The sequence below is a fragment of the Chaetodon auriga genome, chromosome 22 (assembly GCF_051107435.1).
Source record: "Chaetodon auriga isolate fChaAug3 chromosome 22, fChaAug3.hap1, whole genome shotgun sequence".
In the NCBI taxonomy this organism is placed as follows: Eukaryota; Metazoa; Chordata; class Actinopteri; order Chaetodontiformes; family Chaetodontidae; genus Chaetodon; species Chaetodon auriga.
Genome location: NC_135095.1, coordinates 15,582,310 through 15,604,372, shown reverse-complemented (window position 1 = coordinate 15,604,372; position 22,063 = coordinate 15,582,310). Strand labels below are relative to the sequence as shown.

The following is a 22,063-nucleotide window of genomic DNA, read 5'->3' as shown; positions in this document are numbered from 1 at the left end:
TTTAAAAGCACTTGGGGAATTAGAGGCGTCCTCGGGGAGCTGGAAACCTTTTCTTCAGATAATCGAAGCAGCGTTCTGTCAGGAATCCTTGAGGAGGAGCTCTGACTTTAAAATGCCTGAAACTTTCTGTTTAGTGCTCCCAAACTGAACTAACTGACGCCTCCTGGATCACTTCAGTGAGCAGCACATTTTACTGCATTGATCATCCTCTAAAATGTCTTACTCTGTCTGACAATTTAAACTTTTTAAGGAGGGACATCATTTGGTCTTGGAACAGTATATTTGCTGGACAGTGTAACGTTAACCTGGGGGAGGCTCGCCTGGACGTTGTCCCTCCTCCACCAAAGCATGAGAGCATTTCGAGAGCTTAAGCCTGAGATCACCTTTAAAACCTGCCTTTAAACTCTCCCCACGTCTTCTCTCAACACTGTAATTTAGTTAAAAGTGCCATAAAAGACACTGAACATAAAGCAGGATCGAGGCATTCTCAAGAGAACAAGAGCACAAGATGTTAATGTGATTTTAGCATCCTGGCCAAAGGTTAATGATATTATCATATCAGAGACTTTCTAACTTAAAGACCTTCAAACGGAGACAAAACAGCAAACAAGGAGAGAATGAGCAGCTCAGCAAAGGTACAAACAGACTGAGACTGAAGACTCGGAGGCTCACCTTGGTCTCACGCAGACCCATCCGACCTCTCCTCGGCCGGCGGATGACCTTGGCCGAGCGGTAGTGGTCCGACTGGGTTTCAGCCAGAGATCCCAACGAGAATCTGAGCTCGGCCGACGTGTCCAGATGAGACCTGAGAGAGAGCTTTTATCAGTCATGCTACACCTTCCCAGCGTGAGCCTACGTTAAAACATCCTCTGGGACTTGAAGAAGATGACACACAACAAAAACGTTATGGTGATGTTCACAGTGATGCAGACAGTAAAATCCTGTGTTTAGGTGCCTAAAGCGTAGCTAACAGTCGCGGCGATGTGGCGTAAAGCGTGCTTCTTGAAGGATCAGGGCTCGTTATGCATGCCTCCGCGGCTGCAGACGGTTTGTCTGTGGAGAATATTATGTCTGCTACTGTCAACACATCAGCACTGTAATATTAGACCTTCGTGCAGCATGAAAGGGAAGCTGAAAACATCCAATAATAGACATGGAGAGTTCAGCGATAGCAGTGTTTCTAACAATAGTGCAGAGCGAAATGCTTCAGTGACAGATGAAATAACAGGACCGCTACTGCAGGGAGGACGTCTGTATTCCTGCATTTTAGCTGCTTCCTGTTACATTTACAAGCTTCAGTGGGATCAGTTATGCCTGGATTTTTATTAAATCTCTGCTGGAAGATGTTAACTTGACTGTAGCTGCATGAGGAGTTAAGCTTCCTGAGGTGGAAACCTCTTTTTCAGAGCATCCCAAGTCGTGTGCTGGACTCTGAAACAGTCCAGAGTTCATCTCCAAATGCTGACGCCCGTTTGCACACGGAGCCCATCTTGGTCTCATGCACTTGCTTAATTGTCCGTGCGCTCCAGAACTGCAGTGAACTGAATCTAACTTTTGTTTGGGCCTATTTCTGAGAAGCACCAGACTGCTGAGTTTCATCACCAGAAGAGGCACAATGGCTGCTCTTTATCCTCTACAGCCTGTAAAACCTGTAAGACGACTCTGTACAGGCTGCAGCACATTTGTCCTGTGGTGGTAAAGAGGTGCAGCATCCAGGTGCTAATCACCTAAAACAACTGACCTTTAGCTAAACCCCTCCACTGAAGGTGACCAGTCACAGCTTAGCTATCATAATGTAGCCTTTCCTAAACCAAAAACAGCCTAGCAAAAGCGTAAAGAATGAATTAAACTGTGTTTATCTGCACTCACGTACGCTGTGAGTGTTAGCATGCTAGGCTAACTAGCTTACCACCTACAGTTGTACACCATTGTAGAGTGACTTCAGGCCAAGCAGCATTAGTTCCTGTGGCTACAGGTTCTGGATGCTAACAGGGTTGAAGGCAACATTAGCGACTCCTTCATGGTCTATACTGGTTTTTGGGGACGTTAACGCTCCACCAACCAAAGCCAACTTTACCTGAGATACTGTTAGCTTGTCAAACTATTAGAATTTCTTTCCTAAACTTGTAATACCAGGGCTAACTGCCGCTACACTGCAGTTTAAGAATTTCAACCAACTCATGGTGCTAATGTTAGCTTCTTGTCAACCTCTGTCCGACATCAAGGATGCATTTTTCAGAAATAATCAAAGTGTCTGGAGCTGTAAATTTGACGCTGTTATCATTGTAAACTGCAGCCGTACTGCAACAGAACAGAAAGCTGGCCGAGCTTAGCACACAGTCAATTCCAGGAGGTCAAAGGTCAGTGGAGATTTCACTGTCTGGTGGTCTGAAGTCATACATGGCTGCAGCAAATACTCATGTAAGTGAAAGCCTGGAAGACCTACCGTGACAGGGTGGGTTCTGTGAGGGAGCCTGCCCTCAATCTGAACTGGTCCAGCTCTGATCTCAGTTTCTCAATCTCCTCAGCCAGCTGCGACTGGATCAGACAGTTTGACAAGATGTGATCAGGTCAGAGTCAGACTTTCCACTGTTTCTACATGCTGCTGATGAAATTCATCTCATTATCCTCCCCATGCGGGAAGCTGATGAATATTCAGCTGCAGCGGTTTATAAAAAAAAATCTCATTATTTCTATATTAAAAAGCACTTTAATAAGTCATCACTTCTTGATCTCTGCAACCTACTTTTTCTTGGATTGACTCTTCGTACTGTTTCCTGTAACCTTCAGAGTCTTGGATTAACAGATTCTGCAAAGAGAAGAAAAAAAGTCAGCTGGTAAAAATCCGTCTCCTCCTGACGTTTCATTGGACGTGATATTGGCAGGTTTCCATCGACATGGCAGCCGTCTTTAACCTTCTCCTCTAGAGCTGCCATTCTCTCCTTCAGGTGGAGCTGAAGACGCTCGTTGGACTCCGTGAGGAGTCTGTCCACCGTGTCTGAGAGTCGCTTGTTGTGCTCCTCGTTCATCTTTTCCCTCTGTCGGGCCTGGAGGGACGAAGTGAAGAGCTGCATTTCAAAGTCATATCTACAGATGTGAAAAGAATGTTTGATGTAAAGCTGCTGGTCACTTTAAAGCAGCGCTTTCTGTCCTTTTTAGCTGTGACGTTCGCCAATAATCAGTCTCATAATCATACCAGTGGTGCAGCTTGTAGTGGCTCATCTTGATGCTACAGAGCATCTTTGGTGCTGAAGCATTAAGCTTCTTCTCTATTGCTTCAGCAAGTTTTTGATGTGATGAAATCCAATAATTCACGCAGGCCTTTCTGAACGGCCTCTCAGTGAGGTTACAACTATATTTTCATACAAAATACTACAAATGGTGACTCTGAAGGCCCATGTGATCTGAGGTAGTACATTATGGCGTCATGTGTGAGCATTTTACAAACCAGAGTGTGTGAAACACGGATTTGGTCAAGTGTCACTGGTGATAAATCAGACGATGTGTCATCAGTCACAGTCGCCTCAAGCTGTCGTGCTCATGCAGGAGTGGCTGCCTGGTTAACGCTGCCTGGCACAACGCCTCCGCGCTGACTCACCCGTAGCAGCTCCTGGTTCTTCTCCTCCAGCTGGCATTCCAAGTGCCTCATTCGCTCCTCGATGCTCCCGTGACGCTCCTCCGCCTACAGACGGATCACAGCATAGACAGGACAAAAGAGGGCACGATGATCTGCCGCTGATCTGTTCGACAGCCGAACGGGCAACAGAGAAAAGCAGTGGCGACGACACAAGCCAAAGCCTCTATCCCAAACTCAAAGATGGATGTCTACCGTTTGAAAGCAGAACTGCAGAGAGAGCCGGCTCAAACAAAGAGTGACGAGGAGAAAGATGGAGGCCACCAAAGGACAGAATGAAAGAGGAGGAGAGCTCCTCCAGCACTGCCAAGTATGAGCTCCAGCCAGAAGTGCCATGCAGCTGTCCCATGGTGGTAGAACAGCCAGAGCAGAACCCCAGTGAACACGCTCGCCACAAAACACTGAGAAGATAAATGAATGAAATCGGCTCTCTACAGGAGCTGGCAGTAGCTGCGATGCCCCGTGGGACTACCTTCCTAAGAATGGAGTTCATGTCTTGGAGTTTAGCTTCCATAACAAAGTGATAATCATCAGGGGAGGAAGAGGAGCTGGAGTCAGACTATGTGGCCGAGGAAGAGGAGAGGGACATGTTGAAACGTCATGACATGACACCACGTGCACACTTACACAGAACAGGTACAGAACAATCTAGAGACCAGGGCATCTGTGGGAATGAGGCAGCGGGGTGTGTGCTGGTACCTTAGTGAGGGCCGCTATCCTCTGGGCCAGTTCGGCCTCCACCTCCGGCAGCGTCTCGGCCTTCCTCATGGTCTGCTGGAGCTTCTGCTCGGCGAGCTCCAGCCGCTCCTGCAGCTGCCGGTTCTTCTCCTCCATCTGTGCAGGCAAACGGTAGCAGGTAGCCGTTTAGAAGATCTACCAGTTAGGCTTTTCTCAATGAAACTTCACAGACATTTGGAATTAAAAGCAGGTAAAGTGAGGAATTAGAGCAGAATCCCAGTTCATGTGCTGTATGCTACAATATGTTTTCAGAGATAGAAAAAAAGGCAGAGGACATGAGAGCAGGAGAACAAAGACAATAAAATGAATGAGATCAAATAAAAAAAGGAATAAAAACAGTAAAAAGTAAAACATATCACACATTTCCAAAAGTTAAAATTTTTAGGATGATGAATTAAAAGCAGCCACAGACTTTGTGCTCAGCAGGCAGAGAGTCGACGTCAGTGTCTGATTTTCAAATGAAAATCCTGCATCAGTCAGGCATCGCAAGAAAGCAATGAACCCAATAATTGTGCACTAATAGAAAACGACTCTGAGCCAATGCAGGAAACACTTGCAGGAAGGGACAGCAGGTAAACATGGAGGAAGTGTTGAGCTCTCAGGAACAGCAAACAGCATCAGCAGCCACATAAAACTGAAGCCTCTTAGCAAAATATGCAGCTGACACAACTTAAGGATAGCTTCCAGTGCGTTTCGTGGCCCTTTGTCCTGCATACAGTATCATATCAGAAATAGTCTGTGAATGTGAATCTTCCTTTTTTCCCTTCGAATGTCAGCAGAGCATCATCGCCTGGTAGAAAATAGAATCACAGATATCCGTCTTTAGTAGGAGGGCTGGCTACTGAAGGCTCTGGCAACGCGCCTCGGCCCTCCTTCAAAATAGCACCATAACGGAGTCAGAATAGCAGCGGCTCTGCACTTGCCAAGAGTGACAGTGGCAACTTTCGTTCAGCAGATACCGGTAATTGCCCTGATTAGGCATTCAGATACGGCGCTCGCCATTATGAAGATGGAAATCGAGCCCGGCGCTCGGCGGAGCTGCCACCGCGTGACTTGTAAGTCCCTGTTGCGTGTTAAGACTCTTCTCGCTGCCTTGCTCGGGGCTCTGATCAGTTTTAAGACTCTTTTTCTGGGGGCCGGGTTGGCAGCCTTTGCCATCAGCGACAGATGCTCTGCTCCCCGAAGCATCGGGCCTGGCAGCTCTACATGCAGTAATTAGACTGGAGTGGGCCAGGGCGGTGCTGTATTGTGTGTGTCACTGATACTTTCTGTCTTCACCCCCGTCGCCATCCCATCGGTGTCTGAGATGACGCTGGGGAAGCGTGACAGTGTGTTTTTGTTCGTGATATCCTCCCCAGGTGCCCTCCCGTCCATCTTTTGAGCCTTTTCGCTCGCCGTTTCTTCTCCTCCCATCATCCCTCTGTACCGACGGCCAAGCCTACATCCCCCCAGAACGACTCATCTTCAAACATCAGCGGCCAGATCCCGGAGTTCAGCTTCTGGCACAACGGCGAGTAAACGCATTACGCAGCCAGCGAGGAAGTGTGTTTGTGTGCGTGGCAGCAGGAGCTCGAACCCGCAGGCTTTGAAGGGGCACGTCTGCGCGTCCTGAGGGGGTTTCTGGCTGCGTTTGGTCGCGTGCGAGCCAAAAGGGGAAAACTTGACTCTTTGGTACCAGATTGGTACCACTCTCATGTCTGTATGGTGCATGTGTGGCTACGGCTAGCAGCCAGTTAGCTTAGGCTGGGAAAAAGATGCTGAAAAGCTAAAAACAGCTAGCCTGGCTCTGTCAGGACCATTCCTTTGCTATAATATCACAAATTGTAGTTTTTACAGTTTGCGGGGGTTAAATAATGTGTTGATTATTGGTCTTTAGAGGTGCTGTTATGCAGATTTTGTTCCCTTTGGACACGGCCAGGCTGGCCCTTTCCCCCTGCTTCCAGGCTGTGGTCTTATAACTGCACATGAGCGATACTGATATTTCCAAAAATGTCTAATGCAGAGTCATCGCTTGGTGTCTGAGCAACTTTCTCCGCAGCAAAGCCAAGAGGTGCTTGTGTGTCTCATGGTGTCTGTGCGCGCCCATGATTACTTCTGCTAATATTAGCATGCCATTCTTTCCATCCTTCCAGAGCTCAGCTGGTGCTTAAGCCTGTACTCATGAAAATGTCACTCAATCTTCTATGGCCTGGCAATTTATGTAATTGGCTGCAGTGAATCACGAGGAATCATCAAAAGGAGAATGAATCTGTACCATCGTTTGATCAGACTGTACAGCATTTCATCAGTTATGAGGATGACTTCGAGCCACGTGCATCTGCTCCGAGCAAACATTTAAGTAAAACCATCAAAATTCCTTCCCCAGTCGTAATTTCCTCTGACGTTATTTGACACAATGTCAAGAGGTTTTCTCATTGCCAAACCCTCCGTGGATCAGCTCTAAGGGCTCTGTTAGCTAACAGGAAGTATCTATCCTGCATAAGCAGCTGCACGCTTCTGTTATTCTTCTCTGAATGCAGTTCCTCTGTTGAAAAACGGTCCATCTCCGCTGCCAGCTGGACCGACAGACCCCCAGCTCAATCTGACACAAAGCGATCATGAGAGCATTTACAGCCGACGGAAGTGCAGAACACAAAAAAAATCAGCCGTCACAAGCACTCCCAGGACCACACAGACCTGTCTGAGGAACGCCTCCTTATTGGCCAGCTCGTTCTCCAGTTTGTCGTTGATGTCGTGCACCGAGGTCGACTCCCGCTGGGCGCTCAGGTAGCGCTTCTCCAACGTGACGATCCGCTCCTCCATGTCTTCCTTCTGACACATGGCCTGCAGAAACACAAACTTTGACTATGAAGAAGATAAAAAACATCTTAAATTTCAGCTTTTTTTTTCTAGTTTATATGAACTCACAGAAGTATTTTTGCAAACATTAATTTTGCAGTTTAATTATCTGCACAGGCTCGACTTAGCGCCATTATTTCATTACAAAACATCATTATACAACCACTAATTAATGCAGAAATTTCTAAAACAACTGTGCAAAATGTTCTCATCACAGTGAGAACTGAAATATGAGAATAAGGCAGCTGCGTGTAATTAGGGCTAAAACTGAAACGCCTCTGTCACACTCATATAAGCACTGAAGACTTGGAACAAGGAGCTTAATAAAAGGCATCAAGTGTACTTTTGGTGAAATGTAAGTTATCACTATGATTCCAGTGAATCATCTGCAGCGTCTTCACTTAGAGACTGTCACAGAGGACTGACGGAGAGCTTCATCACAGGGTGCAACAACAATCACCTGAAGCTCAACATCAGCACAACCGATCAGCCTGTGCTGGACTACAAGGCTTCAAATACAGATGCAGCTGCAAAGACAATCCAGGAGGCTTCACACACACATCTGGATCACATTACTGATCTGGAATCAGAGCTGCGAGGTGACAAACTTTCCTCATCAGATTAGCTCCATATACGACACGAGGAACAAGTCAAATCCTAAATAAGACAAACAATAAAGCTTCATAAAGCAGCTGTGATCTGGTATCTCACGCGGCTGCCATGACGCTAGGTTTCCCCCTGATGACGGCAGCATCATCTCCCACAGTTAATTTCCTGCATGGAGAACTGCTGCAGACAGGCGGCTTCACAAACCGCACACTGTCACTGGGAGAGCTGAATAAACTGTGGCTCTGCGGGGTAATAACACGGGGTCTGCCCGATAACACCACATTTGCCAGACCACAATCGCTGCATCGTTAGCAATCAATAGTAATTTCATATGAGGGCCGTCGGGGGATCAGCTTATATTCACATGCAGCCCACTTCACTGGCACTCAGCTCACACAGATGTATACTGAACAGGTTTATGATTGGGCTCTTAATTGCCAATTTATGAGACAAACGTGCTCATTTCTCCAGGAAAGTGGGCATTTAACTGGCTGCTATTTGTGCTTTACACGCTGACACACGAGCGTCAAACAGTGTTTGAGGAACAAACTGCGGCAGCTGAACAAACAGCTGCTTGTTCTTCTCGGAGGTTCTGCGATCTGCAGTACATCTATGGGGCTCACCTGCTTCATGAAGGCATGTTTTTCCGTACTTGAAGGCAGCAGTGTGCCCTGAACCGTGTGTGCATGTGTTTGTGTAGATACATGCAGCCACAGCGGGCGGGAGAGTGTGAGAGTATATGCTAATGGAAGCTTTTTTTAGCCCACTGCTAGCTGTCTTTGATGTCTCTCTTGCAACTGTTATTCCCTTGCAAATGTGTGTGTGCATGTGTGCTGTAACCTCTTTGATGTCCCTCTGGTACTTGTTGTTCATCTCCTCTGACTTGATGAGGTCCTTGCGGGCGGTCTCCAGCTCCTGCTCCACCTCGGAGACGCGGGAGGAGAGGGAGGACATGCGCTCCTTCATCTGGGCCAGCTCGTAGTTCTGCTTCTCCAGCAGGTCCTGCAGCTCCACCACCTGGCTCGCCTCGTGGGCCGACTCCAGGGAGCCGTTGGACAGGCGCTGGGAGGAAAGAGGGGACGGCGGCGTTAGCTTCAGTGCGACAAGAGCATTAAATCTTATGAGTTAAAGCATTGTTGCTGAGAGTTAGATGAGAAGATGGATACAACTCATGAATCTGTTGTTAGCTTAGCATCAAGACTGGAAACTGGTGGAAACAGCTAGCCTGGCTCTGTCTAAAGGTAACAAAATCCACCTACCAGCACCTCTAAAGCTCTTTAACACACTCAATCTCTCTCTCGCTCTCTCTTTTTTTTTTTTTTTATCTCTACAGAGTATAAAAATGAGTATTTCCTGGAGTCTTGATGAGTTTTTGTACAGCTTCAGTTAATGAGTCAGGCCCATAATGTGCTAATTAGCAAGCTTTAGAGGTGCTGGTGGGCAGATTTTGTTACCTTTGGACACAGCCGAGCTAGCTTTCTTTATGCTAAGATAAGCTAACCAGCTGCTGGAGGCAGCTTAATAATTACTGCACAGACGTGAGAGGTATCAGTCTTCTCAGCTCATTCTTGGTTGTGCTGTTGTTGCTTTGCGGCACCGTTTGTTTTAGGACTCTTGGAGCACAGATTTCTCTTTTCAAAACATGTTTTGACCAGATGAGGACTGAAGGACAACGTCCAATAACACAAATCTGCCTAAGGAACGCGTAAACATAGAAACATCAGCAAGACTGAAAATGAACCAGATGAAAAACTATTTTCTGATTTCCTGTCATGCTCTGACTTCCTGCGGTGCCACTGAAGCGATCCTTGAGAAATCAGACTCGCTCCCACTTCAGATAGCATTTCTTCTTTTGAGAGTTACGCACTCCGGCTCTCCAATAAGCTGAAGCTCAAGAGCTCAAGGCTGTGGCTCCTTCCCCGCTTTGATTCTGGATGGTGACAGAGACCAGCTGACTGAGAATCACTCCACACGACATTGGAGAAATTGCTTTGACACTTGCATTAGTAATATGATTAGGTTTCGCTGAGTTCTCGCTCTGTGTGGCCCTGCATGAGGTAGATTATCGAGGGGGGGGGGGGGGTGCCAGAGATCCAGCTTACACTGAGGTTAAGAGCCAAGACGGCGGATCAGAAAACAACTTTATTATCACTGCTAATAACTCACGTCGCCTGACAGCACGTTGAATAACAAAGCGAACTCTTTATGCTCAAATGTAATTTTTCTAGCAGGTGGAAGTGGAGATTGAGGAAAAGTGATGTCTTTATTCTCCGTCTCTCTGCCGTATCAGGCCCAGCTGCCCGTCCTCGGCCATCCATCTGTGAGGACAAACCTAATTGGGCCTCTCCGCCTGCTGCCTGTGATCAATGATTCACCCGAGCAGGGAACAAGACCCACTAAATCACACGGCTGATTTTAATACCAGCGCTCCTGCGCGGGCCGCTCTCGTAAAAAGGGCCGACTTTGAGGATTTAGCTCGACTTTACTGCCAAATGTCTGAGCCGTCCCACAGACGATACATTATTCAAGCGTGGCTCCCATTATTGTGCTCGTTTCACTTTCCTGGAACACCAGAACACCTGTTTTTAAAGGCTGAGAAAGTTTGAACGCTCCTTTTTTAATAAGCTGCAGGAGTTTAGATAAAGTTTTGGATCCACATGAGCTGAAAATTTAAAGGGACAGTTCACTCTTTGTCCTGCCACGCCGAGGGCTGGATCTGTTTGCCTGGTTTGGAGACATCTGGACGACGGACTGATTGCTTTGAGTGATAAAAACTCAAAATTCTCTGATTTCAGCTTCTTAAATGTGAATATTTTCTGGTCTCTTTAGTTAAATATCTTTGGTTTGTGGCCAAATGAAGACATTTGAGGACGTGTTGGGCTTTGGAAACCACAAATGGACATTTTTGACCATTTTCTAACATTTTTTAGGCCAAACAACTAATTGATTAATCAAGAAAATAATCAACAGATTCATCAGCAGTGAAAATAATCGTTAGCTGCAGCCCTGGCTTTAAATTCCCTTCACTTTCATTCAATTTAAGTGGATTCAAAGGTCTTATTTACTTAACAACTGCTATAAACTGTGCAATCAAGTTTTGCACTGCACATGTGCAAACATGCCGAATTGGATTTCCACTCTCACATCATTTCAGCCTATAAATACCCAGAATTGAACAGGCAAAACCATTCAAGCCATTCTAGCTGCTACAAGCAGGAGAAATGGGACGTTTCTGATGGCTCCAGTATAGAAATGGACGACAAGTATCAACAAACTGGAGCTAGAATGGCTTTAACTACTGCTGCTGGTAATTCAATGTAGATAAAATGCAGCTGAAACACAAATAAAATCAATGCAGCTAAGAAACAAGCTCCAACCCAGCACCAGTCCAGTGCGGGATGTTTACTGGATGAGAAATTAAAAGTGGTGGAGCAACAGGACTCGGCTGTCAGACTGCATTAGCTGGTTATCAGGCAGATCCAGGTCTGTGCTAAAGGTCTGAGAGCTCCACGGGTCAATATGCGCTTCAAGAGCCGCGCTGACTCCTTCCTCCCCTCTCGCCGACCTCTTTCCACCTGTCACATTAATGACAACTGAGGGACACGTGGAATCGGGCGGAGGGGACTGCGCCTCCACGAGGATCCTGCAGATCAGGGCTGTCCTCCCCCCTCACACGCCTGTCAGACTGCAGCTCTCACTCTCACCTCAGCTTAGCAGCTAGCACACGCATGCAATTTCCTCTGCAAACACGCTCACAAATAAACACACATTCATATTCACTCCTCTATCTCCAGGAGGGCAGACGACAGCCGTCTCCTCATTGGCCCATCCCTCTGCGCACACATCCCTCCCCCAGCTCCTGCAGCAGACCAGCCAGCGAACGGCGTCTCCATTGATCCGCCCAGGTATCCTCTGCAGGATGCAGATGCTGCCGTCTGCATGTAAAAAAGCATTTGGCAGGTCTGCTGTGGGTTTCGGGGGTTGTTGTTTTGGGGCTCTCATGCGCTGCCTGTTCGGTGATGGAGGGAATGCGGATGCAGCTGCACCTCTGTCTTTAAATTAATAATCAGAGGGAAATTTGTATTCAGCTATGCAGGTCCACGTGTGCTCCTGCATAATGGGAGAGGCCGAGGTCACAGCAAGAGCGCTCACCTGACCGTGGGTCACCTTCAGAACGCCAGCAGAGCTAAATGTATGAGCGAGGCCTTTTAATGACAGATTTTACAGTCTTTAACTGACATTTAAGACAGCAGGAGAAACTAACAGTGCAGGAATGATTTAACTGCTTCTTTCTTGGCCCAAGATACACCCGTCCACCAAGTCTGATAAAAACCAGCCAAGTACTTTTTCTGTAATCCTGCCGACAAACAGACAAACTGAACCAAAAGCATAACCCATTTGGTGGAGGAGATAAAAGGTTTTAGTGTTTCTCTGCCAATATGGTAACGTGTTCGTGACAGTGTGGCACAGCTAATGATGCAGGGAGGTGAAATTTATAGGAAAGAGTTGTGAAATCAGGACCACGATGTGACATTAGCTCAGCTCAGTTTGATAACGTGCATCCTGCACGTTGACATGAGCCAAACACTCATTAGTTAAAGATGGCGGTTTCCACTTGTGTGTCCATCCAAATGTTTAAAAAACACAGTGCACTGACTGTGAGGGAGGCTCACCTTGCCATGGACCTTCTGCTGAGCCTCGCTGCCCTCCAGTATGTCCTCGCCTCCGTCTCCGGAAGCCACTTTTCTCTGAATGTGAGCATTTTGTTCCCGTAAGGCCACAATCTGCAGGAAGGCGAAAGGTGCACAGATTAGAGCTGGAATATGCACGATGTCAGAATACCTGCATGCACGTAGAGGCTGTTCATGCGGGAGGTTCAGAGAGCTGAGACGAAAACAAGACCAGGCTTTCAAATGTTTTCATACGTCTCTTCCGTCGGTGTGGCTTTGAAACACAAACACAACCCGCTTGCCTCTTATGCAATGCTACTAAATTACAGTATGTCCCTCTCTGCAGGAATTTATGGAACAAGGCTGAAACCAACATGAAGCTGGAAGCACTTAAACACTCATACAATCACTATAATTATCATGTTCTGTGGACCTCGTGTCTCGTTCCGCTACCTTACGCTTCTGTCCTGAAGTCATAATCCCGTCAGACGGGTGACCGACAACAACAATTAGCCCCTTCCTTGACAGACACCATGTGATTATCATCTCTTCACGCTGGGGAAGAGAAACTTGTCTCTCATAAACAATCCGAAGCCCCCGAGACTTTGCGGTGCCTCTTGTACTTTCCACAACAAGACTTTCCAGAACCTGAAACTCGTGGGAGAAACCTTTAAAAGTGACCCACCAACAAACTTCCTTCTCTCTACTTTGGATGACACTGCAGTAATTTGGCAACACAGCTCTGGCATGAGTCCCGCCGGTTTGCCAAGCCTGTCCCTGCAGGAGCCTGGTGGGCAGAGCTGGGTTATCAGGGACATGCAGTTCACCTGGACTGTCTGAACCAGCAGGTGGCAGGGAGTCTGTCTCTCTTTCCCCTGGCTTACACCCGATCGGTTAGCTTGCAATGCCTTTCTGCTGCATTAAATAAAATATTAAGCTCCAGCTTTTTTTGTTGTCCAAGCTAGAAGGCTGAAAGAGACGCCTTTAATTTGTGACTGTATGTGTATTCTGTGGCATCAAAGCGCCAAACAATGAAAGCAATAGGTGTGGGAAACGAATGATACACAGTAGGAAACACCTGTGTGTGTGTGTGTGTGTGTGTGTGTGTGTGTGTGTGTGTGTGATGGTGTGTGCTGCATCTGTTCATCTGATCTGCTCTTAAGGAGGCGTGTAATTTATCTACAGAGTGGCCTCCACACTGGTGCTGCCGTGACACAGCGGATCAAACTGACACAATGTTTTTTTTAATACAAAAGAAATAAATAATTTCATGCATTACATCTGCTGAATTTAACAGAAGGGACAAATAATTAAGAATTCGTCGCAGACAGCTTTTCAGAGAGTTTCTGAAGTTTCCTCGGACTCAACAACTCATAAAAGTCAAACTTTTTAAAGGGAGTCTGGGGCTGATTTCTGATGGAGGATTTTGCTCTGGAGGAGGATCAGATTGTTTATAATCCTGATGTCCAGACACAGATCTCATTTTATCAGCAGGTGTAAATGAGGTGAGTTATGAGATGTTATAATTTACAACATTTGCTTGAAACAGGAGTTGATGGCAGAGTTACAGGAAGGTCATCTTTGTTCAGACTGGGATCTCTGTGTGAAGGAGAAAACTGCTTTTCTCTCAAACACTGATATTTCCTGTGAGTGAAACAGTGAAGGAAGCCTCGGGACGACCAATGACACGGTCTGGTTTCACCTCACATCACGGACATCGGAGCGAGCGCCGGTCAGGGCTTCTTTGATTTCCTCCATCCACACTGGACGGCCTTCAGCTTACGTTAAGCTTGGCCTCAGACTTCACCGCCAACAGCTCGCCGTCCTCTGGGCTGTTTCGCGCTGACAACAGAGCATCTCCGTTCATTATTTTTAACGAGGGCGTAATTACGCCTCCGTATGCTTCTGTACCATTATACCCAGATTGTCTGTAATTTCTCCAGCTCGGAGATCAAACGCCAACACCACCCGTGACATAAAGGCCCAACAAGCGACGAACGGAGCGCCACAGATGCAGAAAGGGGAAGTTTGCCAGATGCAGAAGGAACATGGCGCCTGTTATGTCTGTTTGATCTACGTCTCATCAAAGGCAGACGTGTGACAGAGAGGCAGCATGAGATGGGCCTGCGCCGCGATTTCCTTATCTTCCTTTAGCACTCGTGTGCTGGATGGAGAGGACGGCGTCAGGTAATGTGATGAAGGAGAAACTGGACAAAAGCGGGGAGGAGGAGTGAAGGGTCTTCATGGACGTTTTAAACAATATATGGACTTTACTCATAAGATTATGGATAAAACGGCTCAGTTTGATGCTGCTGCTGATGGACAGACGTCACCTTTTGGAAAACAAAGCAGCTGCCAGATGTAATTAACTTCTATTTATGGAAACAAGCCGTGCCGTGCATGCATACTGTACGTCTAAAGGTTAATCACTCCTGTTGTTTATCACATTACATATTTGTTTGATCGTGTTGTTTATATAAGATCATTTATTTTTTTTCTTTTCTATATGTGATGAGACTATAGGCGCAAATTAGCTGTTGAGATATAAGTTTTTTCCAAATGTGTCACAGTGTTGATTCATTTCCCTGGAAGTAACAACAATCCATCCTCATGATGAATCCATCACAGTCTGGGTAACAGTTTGTTTCTTAAGAGCGGATCGCAATCATCAGCGGTAATCAGCGCGCGGCCACTTAAACACCTGTGACTGCGTGAGGTCAAAGGCCGATGATTTCATCAGGAGAGGCCGTGTTGTCTGAAGCCCCGCGGGGAGAAGGGGCTCGCGGCAGACCTCCATCACAAATCAATTACAGCTTCCCCGGCTCCCGGCTCCCGGCTCCGCCCGCCTCCCTGGAGCCTCCGAGGCGAGGACGTTTTTATTCGGCAAAGGAGGCTGAACCGCCTCGAGGTCCAATCACTCATCTGTCCGCCGTGCTGACAAGTGTGGGGTTAAGCATTTATGAGGGACGGCCCGGCAGACGTACTGAGCGCTCCCTCAAAGCGCCTCCACTGAGAGACTTTACACTTTAACACGCAGCTTCGTCCGAACGCTGTAAAGGAAAAACGCCCGTCGCATTGTTCTTTCACCCGCTCACGCCTTTCTTCAGAGCTCTAACGTCTGATCTCGGATTCAGAGCACCAGCGACCGGATCGTCTGCCTGGACATCATCGCAGCTTGTCCGCCTTCACCCTCGTGTCTCCACACCTCGCTCCGACCAGCTTCACCCCTGCGCTCTCATTAACACACACACACCTCCACACACGGCCTGCCTCTGCTTCCCACCTGCCATCTCTATTTGTGTCTTCTGCCTCTCTTTGCTCTTTTTGCATTCTTCCCCCCTCCCACCTGATCTGTCCTCGCACCACCCTCCACCCTCCACCTCTCCTCTCTCCTTACTGACTTTTATTCTCGGTCTGGCATGTCTGACAGGCTGTGAAGTGGCAGCCTGAGGGGTTTCTCTCAGCTGGAACAGGACCATCTGCAGTGCAGGAGCCGCTCCGGCTCTGGAGGTTGAGGCTGAGGACGAGTTCGGCCACTCGGCCGCTGTCGTGTCAGTGTTCTGCCTCAGTGTTGTTCTGTGCTGTTCCCTTCATGGATGAGGGCGAGTCGAGCCTGCAGAGGCGCTCAGCTTGTTTCTGGGTGTTTGAGCTGATGCATAATTCAGGACGCGTCACTCCGTGTATTAGATTTACATCCACATATGTGAGCAGCACCTAATCCTGCACACTTGCTCTGAGTTGGACACGTTTGAATGTATTTCATTTGTTCCTCATCAGGCTTGTTTTGAACTTGAACATATATTTTGTTTATCAGTAAATATGGACTGTACGTTTGCAGCACTTAATGCATTCCTATTCAAACAACATGTTTTCATATTCAAGTATATTTGTCACACCGCATTGTCACAATTGAATTGAAGCTGGTTCGTATCCTGGTACAATGTCTGTATTTAAATTGTAATGTTAGAGGGAATTTGCTGTTTGATTGCTCTAATCACCTCCAACACTTTTACTTGCACTAATCATTGTCTGTCTTTTTCTTACATGCTGTACATACAGTCTAATAACATCCAAATTGTAGATTTTAGTGAGTGAAAACAACCTGTGAGCCACACTTGATGTTAGAAGACATAAATTCGTGTTGCGTTCCATCCAGCCGTCACCACTGAGGATGCAACACAAAGAAGACAACACCCATTATCTCAAAGCGTAATAGCGCAGGCAGCTCTTACCTCCTGATTGGCAGCTGTGAGCTCCTCCTCCAAGGCAGACACCCTCTCCAGCGACACCCGTAGTCGCTCCCTTACCTGCAAATGAAAAAACAGCTCAGGATCCAGGCAATCGAAGGGTTAACGCAGCCGAATCGAGGCCCTGCCGCTGCAGCAGAGAGCGCTGTCCTCTTTTCCTCTCTTGGCCTCACAATAACACTTTGCTGTGGCTTCAAAGCGGCGTTAGGAGGCTTTTATTGCTTTTAAAGCAGCGGTTGCTGGGAGGAGAGTCCCCTCCTACACTGCTCTCCTCCTCTGTGAACTCAGAGAAAGTGTCTGGGATCACCGCAGCTGTGATGGAGCAATTACTTGCACGGCGTGGTGACCGCGCGCCGCCGCTGCAACGGGATGCCAGATCTCAGAGGAGGTCGATCCTGGATTAGAAGTTAGCCGGGGTCTGAGTCAGGATCGCCACCCCGCCCCCCCGCCCCCCCGCCGCCTGCTGCTGCTCAAGACTGCTTTTATTCCCCTGAACAGCACGCCACTGGACATGCTTTATAAATGATGGCTTTTAGAGGAGAGGATGAATGGATTACAGGGGCGGTGGTGATATCGCACAGGGCGCTGAGGTCACAAACCAGCAGGCTGTGAGGAGGCAGGAGAAACGTTGTGGTTGTAGAGGCTAAAACCAACAAATGACGCCAGGAAAACAGAGCAAATTTCAGATGTAAATCACCTAAATCACACTGTGTAAGAGCTAGAAACACTGAATCCTGCTAATGCTGTTCAAGGAAACCCTGAAATTAAAACAAGCTCAGGCTCACTTACCTTCTCATCTAGGGCTTTGTGGTGTTCAAACAAGGACTTGAGCGCTTTGAGGACCTCAACTTCACTGGAGACCCCCGAGGGGGACTGAGCCTGCCGCTTGACCACCGTCATGCGAAGCGACCGCTCGTGTCTGGACACCAGGCACTCCAGATGCTCCAGCAGTAACTTGAGAGTGAGACATGAGAAATCATCAACATCATCATCATCATCACCACTGGAAAAGCAGAAATCCTCCTCACAGCAGTGTAATTATGTCAGATAACATGCAGTCATAATGCAAAGGACTCCAAATTGAAGAACGGCTTTCTGCACACCGAACTCAGCTTGAGATCCGCTTAATTTAAGCACCAGAAGAACAATTAATTCATGTGTGCTTCATCAGGATCGCTCGTAGACCTGGAAGTCAACATCGCGAGGCTACTGTATAAAAGATTTAAAGAATAACAAATGTAATCCAAGGATCAGCGCAACTTCAGGCTAGAAAACATCCCAGTGATGTGAAAACTGCTCCGATGGCGCTCTGTGCAATGCTGCAATTAATGCGATATACCGTCAGCGGTTTGAGAGCTGAGTCTTAAGATGCAACCTTTAAATTAATCATCAACAGCTTTCGTATTACATTCACCTAACATAACTATAATTAGCGTTCAGCATCCGCACTGTTACACATTGTTAATCACATTTATTTGTGTTACTAGAATCAGAACCTGAACTATTCGATGTGCAGTAATTAACAGTAATTACTGTGTGTATTCTTTTTTTTTTTTTAAAGGAAATCTGCTGTTATGTTGTGCCCTTTCAAAGTAAAGGTATGAAACATGCAAAAAAGAAATCATTCAAATCGGCCAAAAAGTAACTGTAATCCTTCCAGCGGTGCACAAAGGGGATTATGCTAATCTAGGTTGCTAGGTAGCGTGTCAAATCCAGCAGAGAGCTTCACAGGGGCAGGCGAGATGAGAGGCAGAGCTCAAGGGTCGACTTCAGGAAAAGAAAATAACTACACAACAGCAACAACTGGGAGTAAACAACCAGGATGTGACTGGGAGACAGAAGACCAGTTTGGCTGGAGATAAAATATTCTTCATTACTGCTTCTTGCTCCGTCGTGAGATCAGCGTACGGGATCATCTGCTTTCATTTCCCCTTGTTACTCACGGGTGCCGGACCGTGGAAGCACTGCAGCAGTTTCATGGCGATGCACATCTCAACACTCCGTTCCCTCTCGGAAGTTGTCCACGGACATAATATTATGTCCCCAGGATAATGATCTGGTTAAGTTCCAGCTCTCCCCGTTCTTTCCCAGAAAAGCCTCCCCGGCTTCATCCCCGACATACCTCCGCTTCACTAGTCTAAACATCCCCCGCTGAAGGCTGCCCGACAGGCCGCAGCTGGATTAGATGTATTCTGTGGTTAACCACTGGTTAGGAAATCAAGTTCCCACGTGGTGAACTACAAGGGACTGCATTTCTAACAAAGCTCTGCAGAGATTCTTACACAATAAGCACGATATCAACTAATTATTCAAGAAAACTGGGAACAATTTAACAGAACATGCAGTATACAGGGATGAAGATGAAGACTAGAGCGACAGGCAGGGTCTCATGAGAGCGTGAATGACAACTAACACCCCACCAATCCAATATATTCTCTTTTATATTCCTCTTGGTTATAGAGAAGAGGCAAAAAAATCAGAAGCAGATCCGAGTTACCTACAGAGATAAATACCTGTGGCTGCTTTTGTTTTACTCAGTTTAACAGTCAAAGACTTAGAGCTCTGAAAACAGGATGCTAATTGGTCGAAAGGGAAAGTACAGAGCTTTAAAGGCTTTGGGATCCTGGAGAAGATAAATGAAAACATGAGAGGAAAGTTTGACCTTTTAGGAGAGCTGTATGACTTTAAAGGCCCTCTCCGTTCAGCATTTAGCTGGAGCCAGAAGCCGGTTAGCTTAGCCTAGCTTAGCTTAGCACAAACACTAGAAGAAGGGGGAACAGCTAGCCTACCTAAAATTCTGCCCATCAGCATCTCTCTTTGTTTAACCTGCACAAAAATCTAAAAATACGCTGCAGGCAGAAGTGCAGCTTGGTGAGCTTTGTTAGCTCTGAACAGCTAGCTGTTTCCCCTTCTTTCCAGTCTTTGTGCTAAGCTAAGCTAACAGCCTGCTAAATGTTATCACACACACACACACACACACACACACACACACACACACACACACACACACGAGTGGTGTTGATCTTCTCTTCTAACTCTGTTGCAATAAACATGAGTAAGTGTATTTCCCAAAACGTCAAACTACTCCTTTAACATGTTCTGTAAACGCGCTGCCTTCCAATAAACAATACATGCCTCCAAATAAAGCACCAAAAGCACAGCAGAACAGCCTAATCCAAATCTAATCAATACCATGAGGCCCGAGCATCCAGCATCTGGTTTGTGTCTGTTGCTATGGGACACAAGACAAACTTTAAAAGACACAGAGACGCAGTCCGTAATATTTCATCCCACTGCAAAATGGATGTGTCTTATTCTCCCTGCAGACGCATTTTGAATAGAAAACAGTGAGCAGGCGAAGCGATGAGCATCTCTGCAGGAGTGTGCAGAAGGGCTGTATGTGCATGCACGGTGAAAAAAGACCCCCACGCAGACCTCGGCTGCAGCTGAAGGCAGACTGAGCGTCGTCTCCTCTCCCGCCTGTCTGATCCCGCTGTCTCATCAGCAGCCATCATGTCTACATACACACTCAACAAAATGCCCACCGGTGAATCAATCAGTGTGAAGCGAACGCTGCCTTAGGTAACGTCTGGAGAACAACAACCACATCCCGTAAATATTTTCATCCTTTATCTCTTCCTTTTCCTTTTATCATGTCTCTGCATGACTGGAGTCTAGGAGTTTACATGCATGCCATTTGGTTGTCACGCTTATCTAAAACAACCTGTTGCGCCGTCATCACGTCTGTCCTCCGACTGCCTGCACATGCACCCGAAGATTTAATTATGAACTGTAAAACTCTGTCAGCGGCGAAACCAAGCTTAATTAAAGTTTGCTTGGTAATTGCCCATCGGAAGATTGGAGGTGATAATAAAGTGAGAGAGTGAAAATGACTTTTGTCTGTCCCCGTTTCTTGCGCCTCACCTCCCTCCTGTCTTCCTCAGCTGCTGTCGTGCTAAAATATTCTGCCTCCACCCAGAGAGAGATTGTGCAAGACTGTAAATCCACACTTAATCAGCAGTGGGATGGAAAACAGGGTCTTATCTGTCAACAGCAGAGTGTGCTTACTGCTTTAAAAAGGAAATGTTTATTTTTACTGAAGATGCAAGACTTCAGCTCCACAAAATCGAGCCGATGCGCTAATGTCTTTAGTTGTTTTTTTCTCCCGAGTACTTTGACCTGGACTCTGCAGGGCATCGGTGCCATTTGGACTTAGTTTTACTGTTGAGCGGCCATCCGTGTGAAGTGAGTGGAAAAATGTTGAGGGAAAAATGGAGGGAGCTAATGAGGTATGTCCGGGAATTGGAAACAGACAGTGCGCACGGTTGCTTCAGTGCTTCTGCAGCCTTAAGACCGTGCCCACCAGATAGCTTAAGCTTTCTCGGGATGCCGTCTATCGCAGGGTGCAGTTGTTCGTTTTCTGCAGCTGATGTGAACATTTGGGGCAAGTTGGGAAACTTTAAGAGAGGCTTGCGGAAATGCAAGCTTCGGGAGGTTGGAGATGGAAGAAACAAGCATCAGCAGCAGATATGATTGGCTCTCTTTGCACAGACACTACTGAGCGCCTCAGAGAATTGGCATGTTGATTAATCGGTGGCAGAATAATCGGTTTAGCTTTAGCGCTTTAAGACGTGCGTCGAAGCCGTCCTCACCCTGGTGTTGTTCCTCTCGGCTTTCAGCTCGGAGATCTCCTCCTCCTTCTCCAGCAGCTGCTCCCTGCAGGCGTTCAGCTCCTTGGTCAGCGCGGCAAACTCCTGAGCAACACAAAGAAGAAAAGGGTCAGCATCACGGTTAGCATCACACAGTACTCTGCAACAGCCCTCCACGATGATGCAATGCAGCATGAAGCAGGAGGGCCTGTTATAAAGAAGAACATCGGATCACAAATAACAACTTCTACCACAGGTTACTGATGTTACTGCTAACATACACCTGCAGCTTCGAGGCCTCAACCAAGTCCCCTTAAAAGCTATATGTGAGGGAAGATGAGGAGTTCATAATCAGGAATTAATGGACACCAGGGAGGCCACACTTTTGTCTCCTGTCCATACCAACCAAAGACAAAACAATGGAGACTACTCATCTACGTTTTCATTGACTAATTTACTTGGTAAAACCTGAGGGTGTGACTAATACCTGGAACAATCACCACCATCCCATGAGGCTCTCACAACTAATCAATTAATCAAGAAGACAATCAGATTCATCGACAATGGAAATAATCGTTAGTTGCAGTCTTACAGTGCAAAGAGCCCTTTGGCTCAGCTATGAGTCAGAAAGCTAACGTGATGCTAGCAAGATTCAAAATCAATAACGTGCGCATGATT

At 47.0% G+C, this 22,063-nt stretch overlaps 2 protein-coding genes across 4 annotated transcripts in view; one reads left to right on the top strand and one right to left on the bottom strand.

Annotated features, from left to right (window-relative positions):
- ppfia2 (PTPRF interacting protein alpha 2) overlaps positions 1 to 22,063 on the bottom strand; it is a 141,467-nt gene that overhangs the window by 17,982 nt on the left and 101,422 nt on the right. For all 3 annotated transcript variants that reach the window (XM_076722436.1, XM_076722438.1, XM_076722439.1), the window contains 12 exons: positions 21,389 to 21,490; positions 17,526 to 17,690; positions 16,722 to 16,796; positions 12,493 to 12,603; positions 8,660 to 8,881; positions 7,049 to 7,195; positions 4,334 to 4,468; positions 3,599 to 3,682; positions 2,916 to 3,047; positions 2,747 to 2,809; positions 2,447 to 2,538; positions 673 to 805 (listed from right to left, as the gene is read on the bottom strand). In XM_076722436.1, coding sequence (XP_076578551.1) covers positions 673 to 805; positions 2,447 to 2,538; positions 2,747 to 2,809; positions 2,916 to 3,047; positions 3,599 to 3,682; positions 4,334 to 4,468; positions 7,049 to 7,195; positions 8,660 to 8,881; positions 12,493 to 12,603; positions 16,722 to 16,796; positions 17,526 to 17,690; positions 21,389 to 21,490 — 1,461 coding nt within the window. The remainder of the gene's footprint in view (positions 1 to 672; positions 806 to 2,446; positions 2,539 to 2,746; positions 2,810 to 2,915; positions 3,048 to 3,598; positions 3,683 to 4,333; positions 4,469 to 7,048; positions 7,196 to 8,659; positions 8,882 to 12,492; positions 12,604 to 16,721; positions 16,797 to 17,525; positions 17,691 to 21,388; positions 21,491 to 22,063) is intronic.
- Positions 16,512 to 22,063, top strand: part of LOC143315027 (cystine/glutamate transporter) — a 138,699-nt gene continuing 133,147 nt past the window's right edge. Inside the window, exon 1 of the mRNA XM_076722442.1 lies at positions 16,512 to 16,516. The gene's annotated coding sequence lies outside the window, so the exon portion shown is untranslated. The remainder of the gene's footprint in view (positions 16,517 to 22,063) is intronic.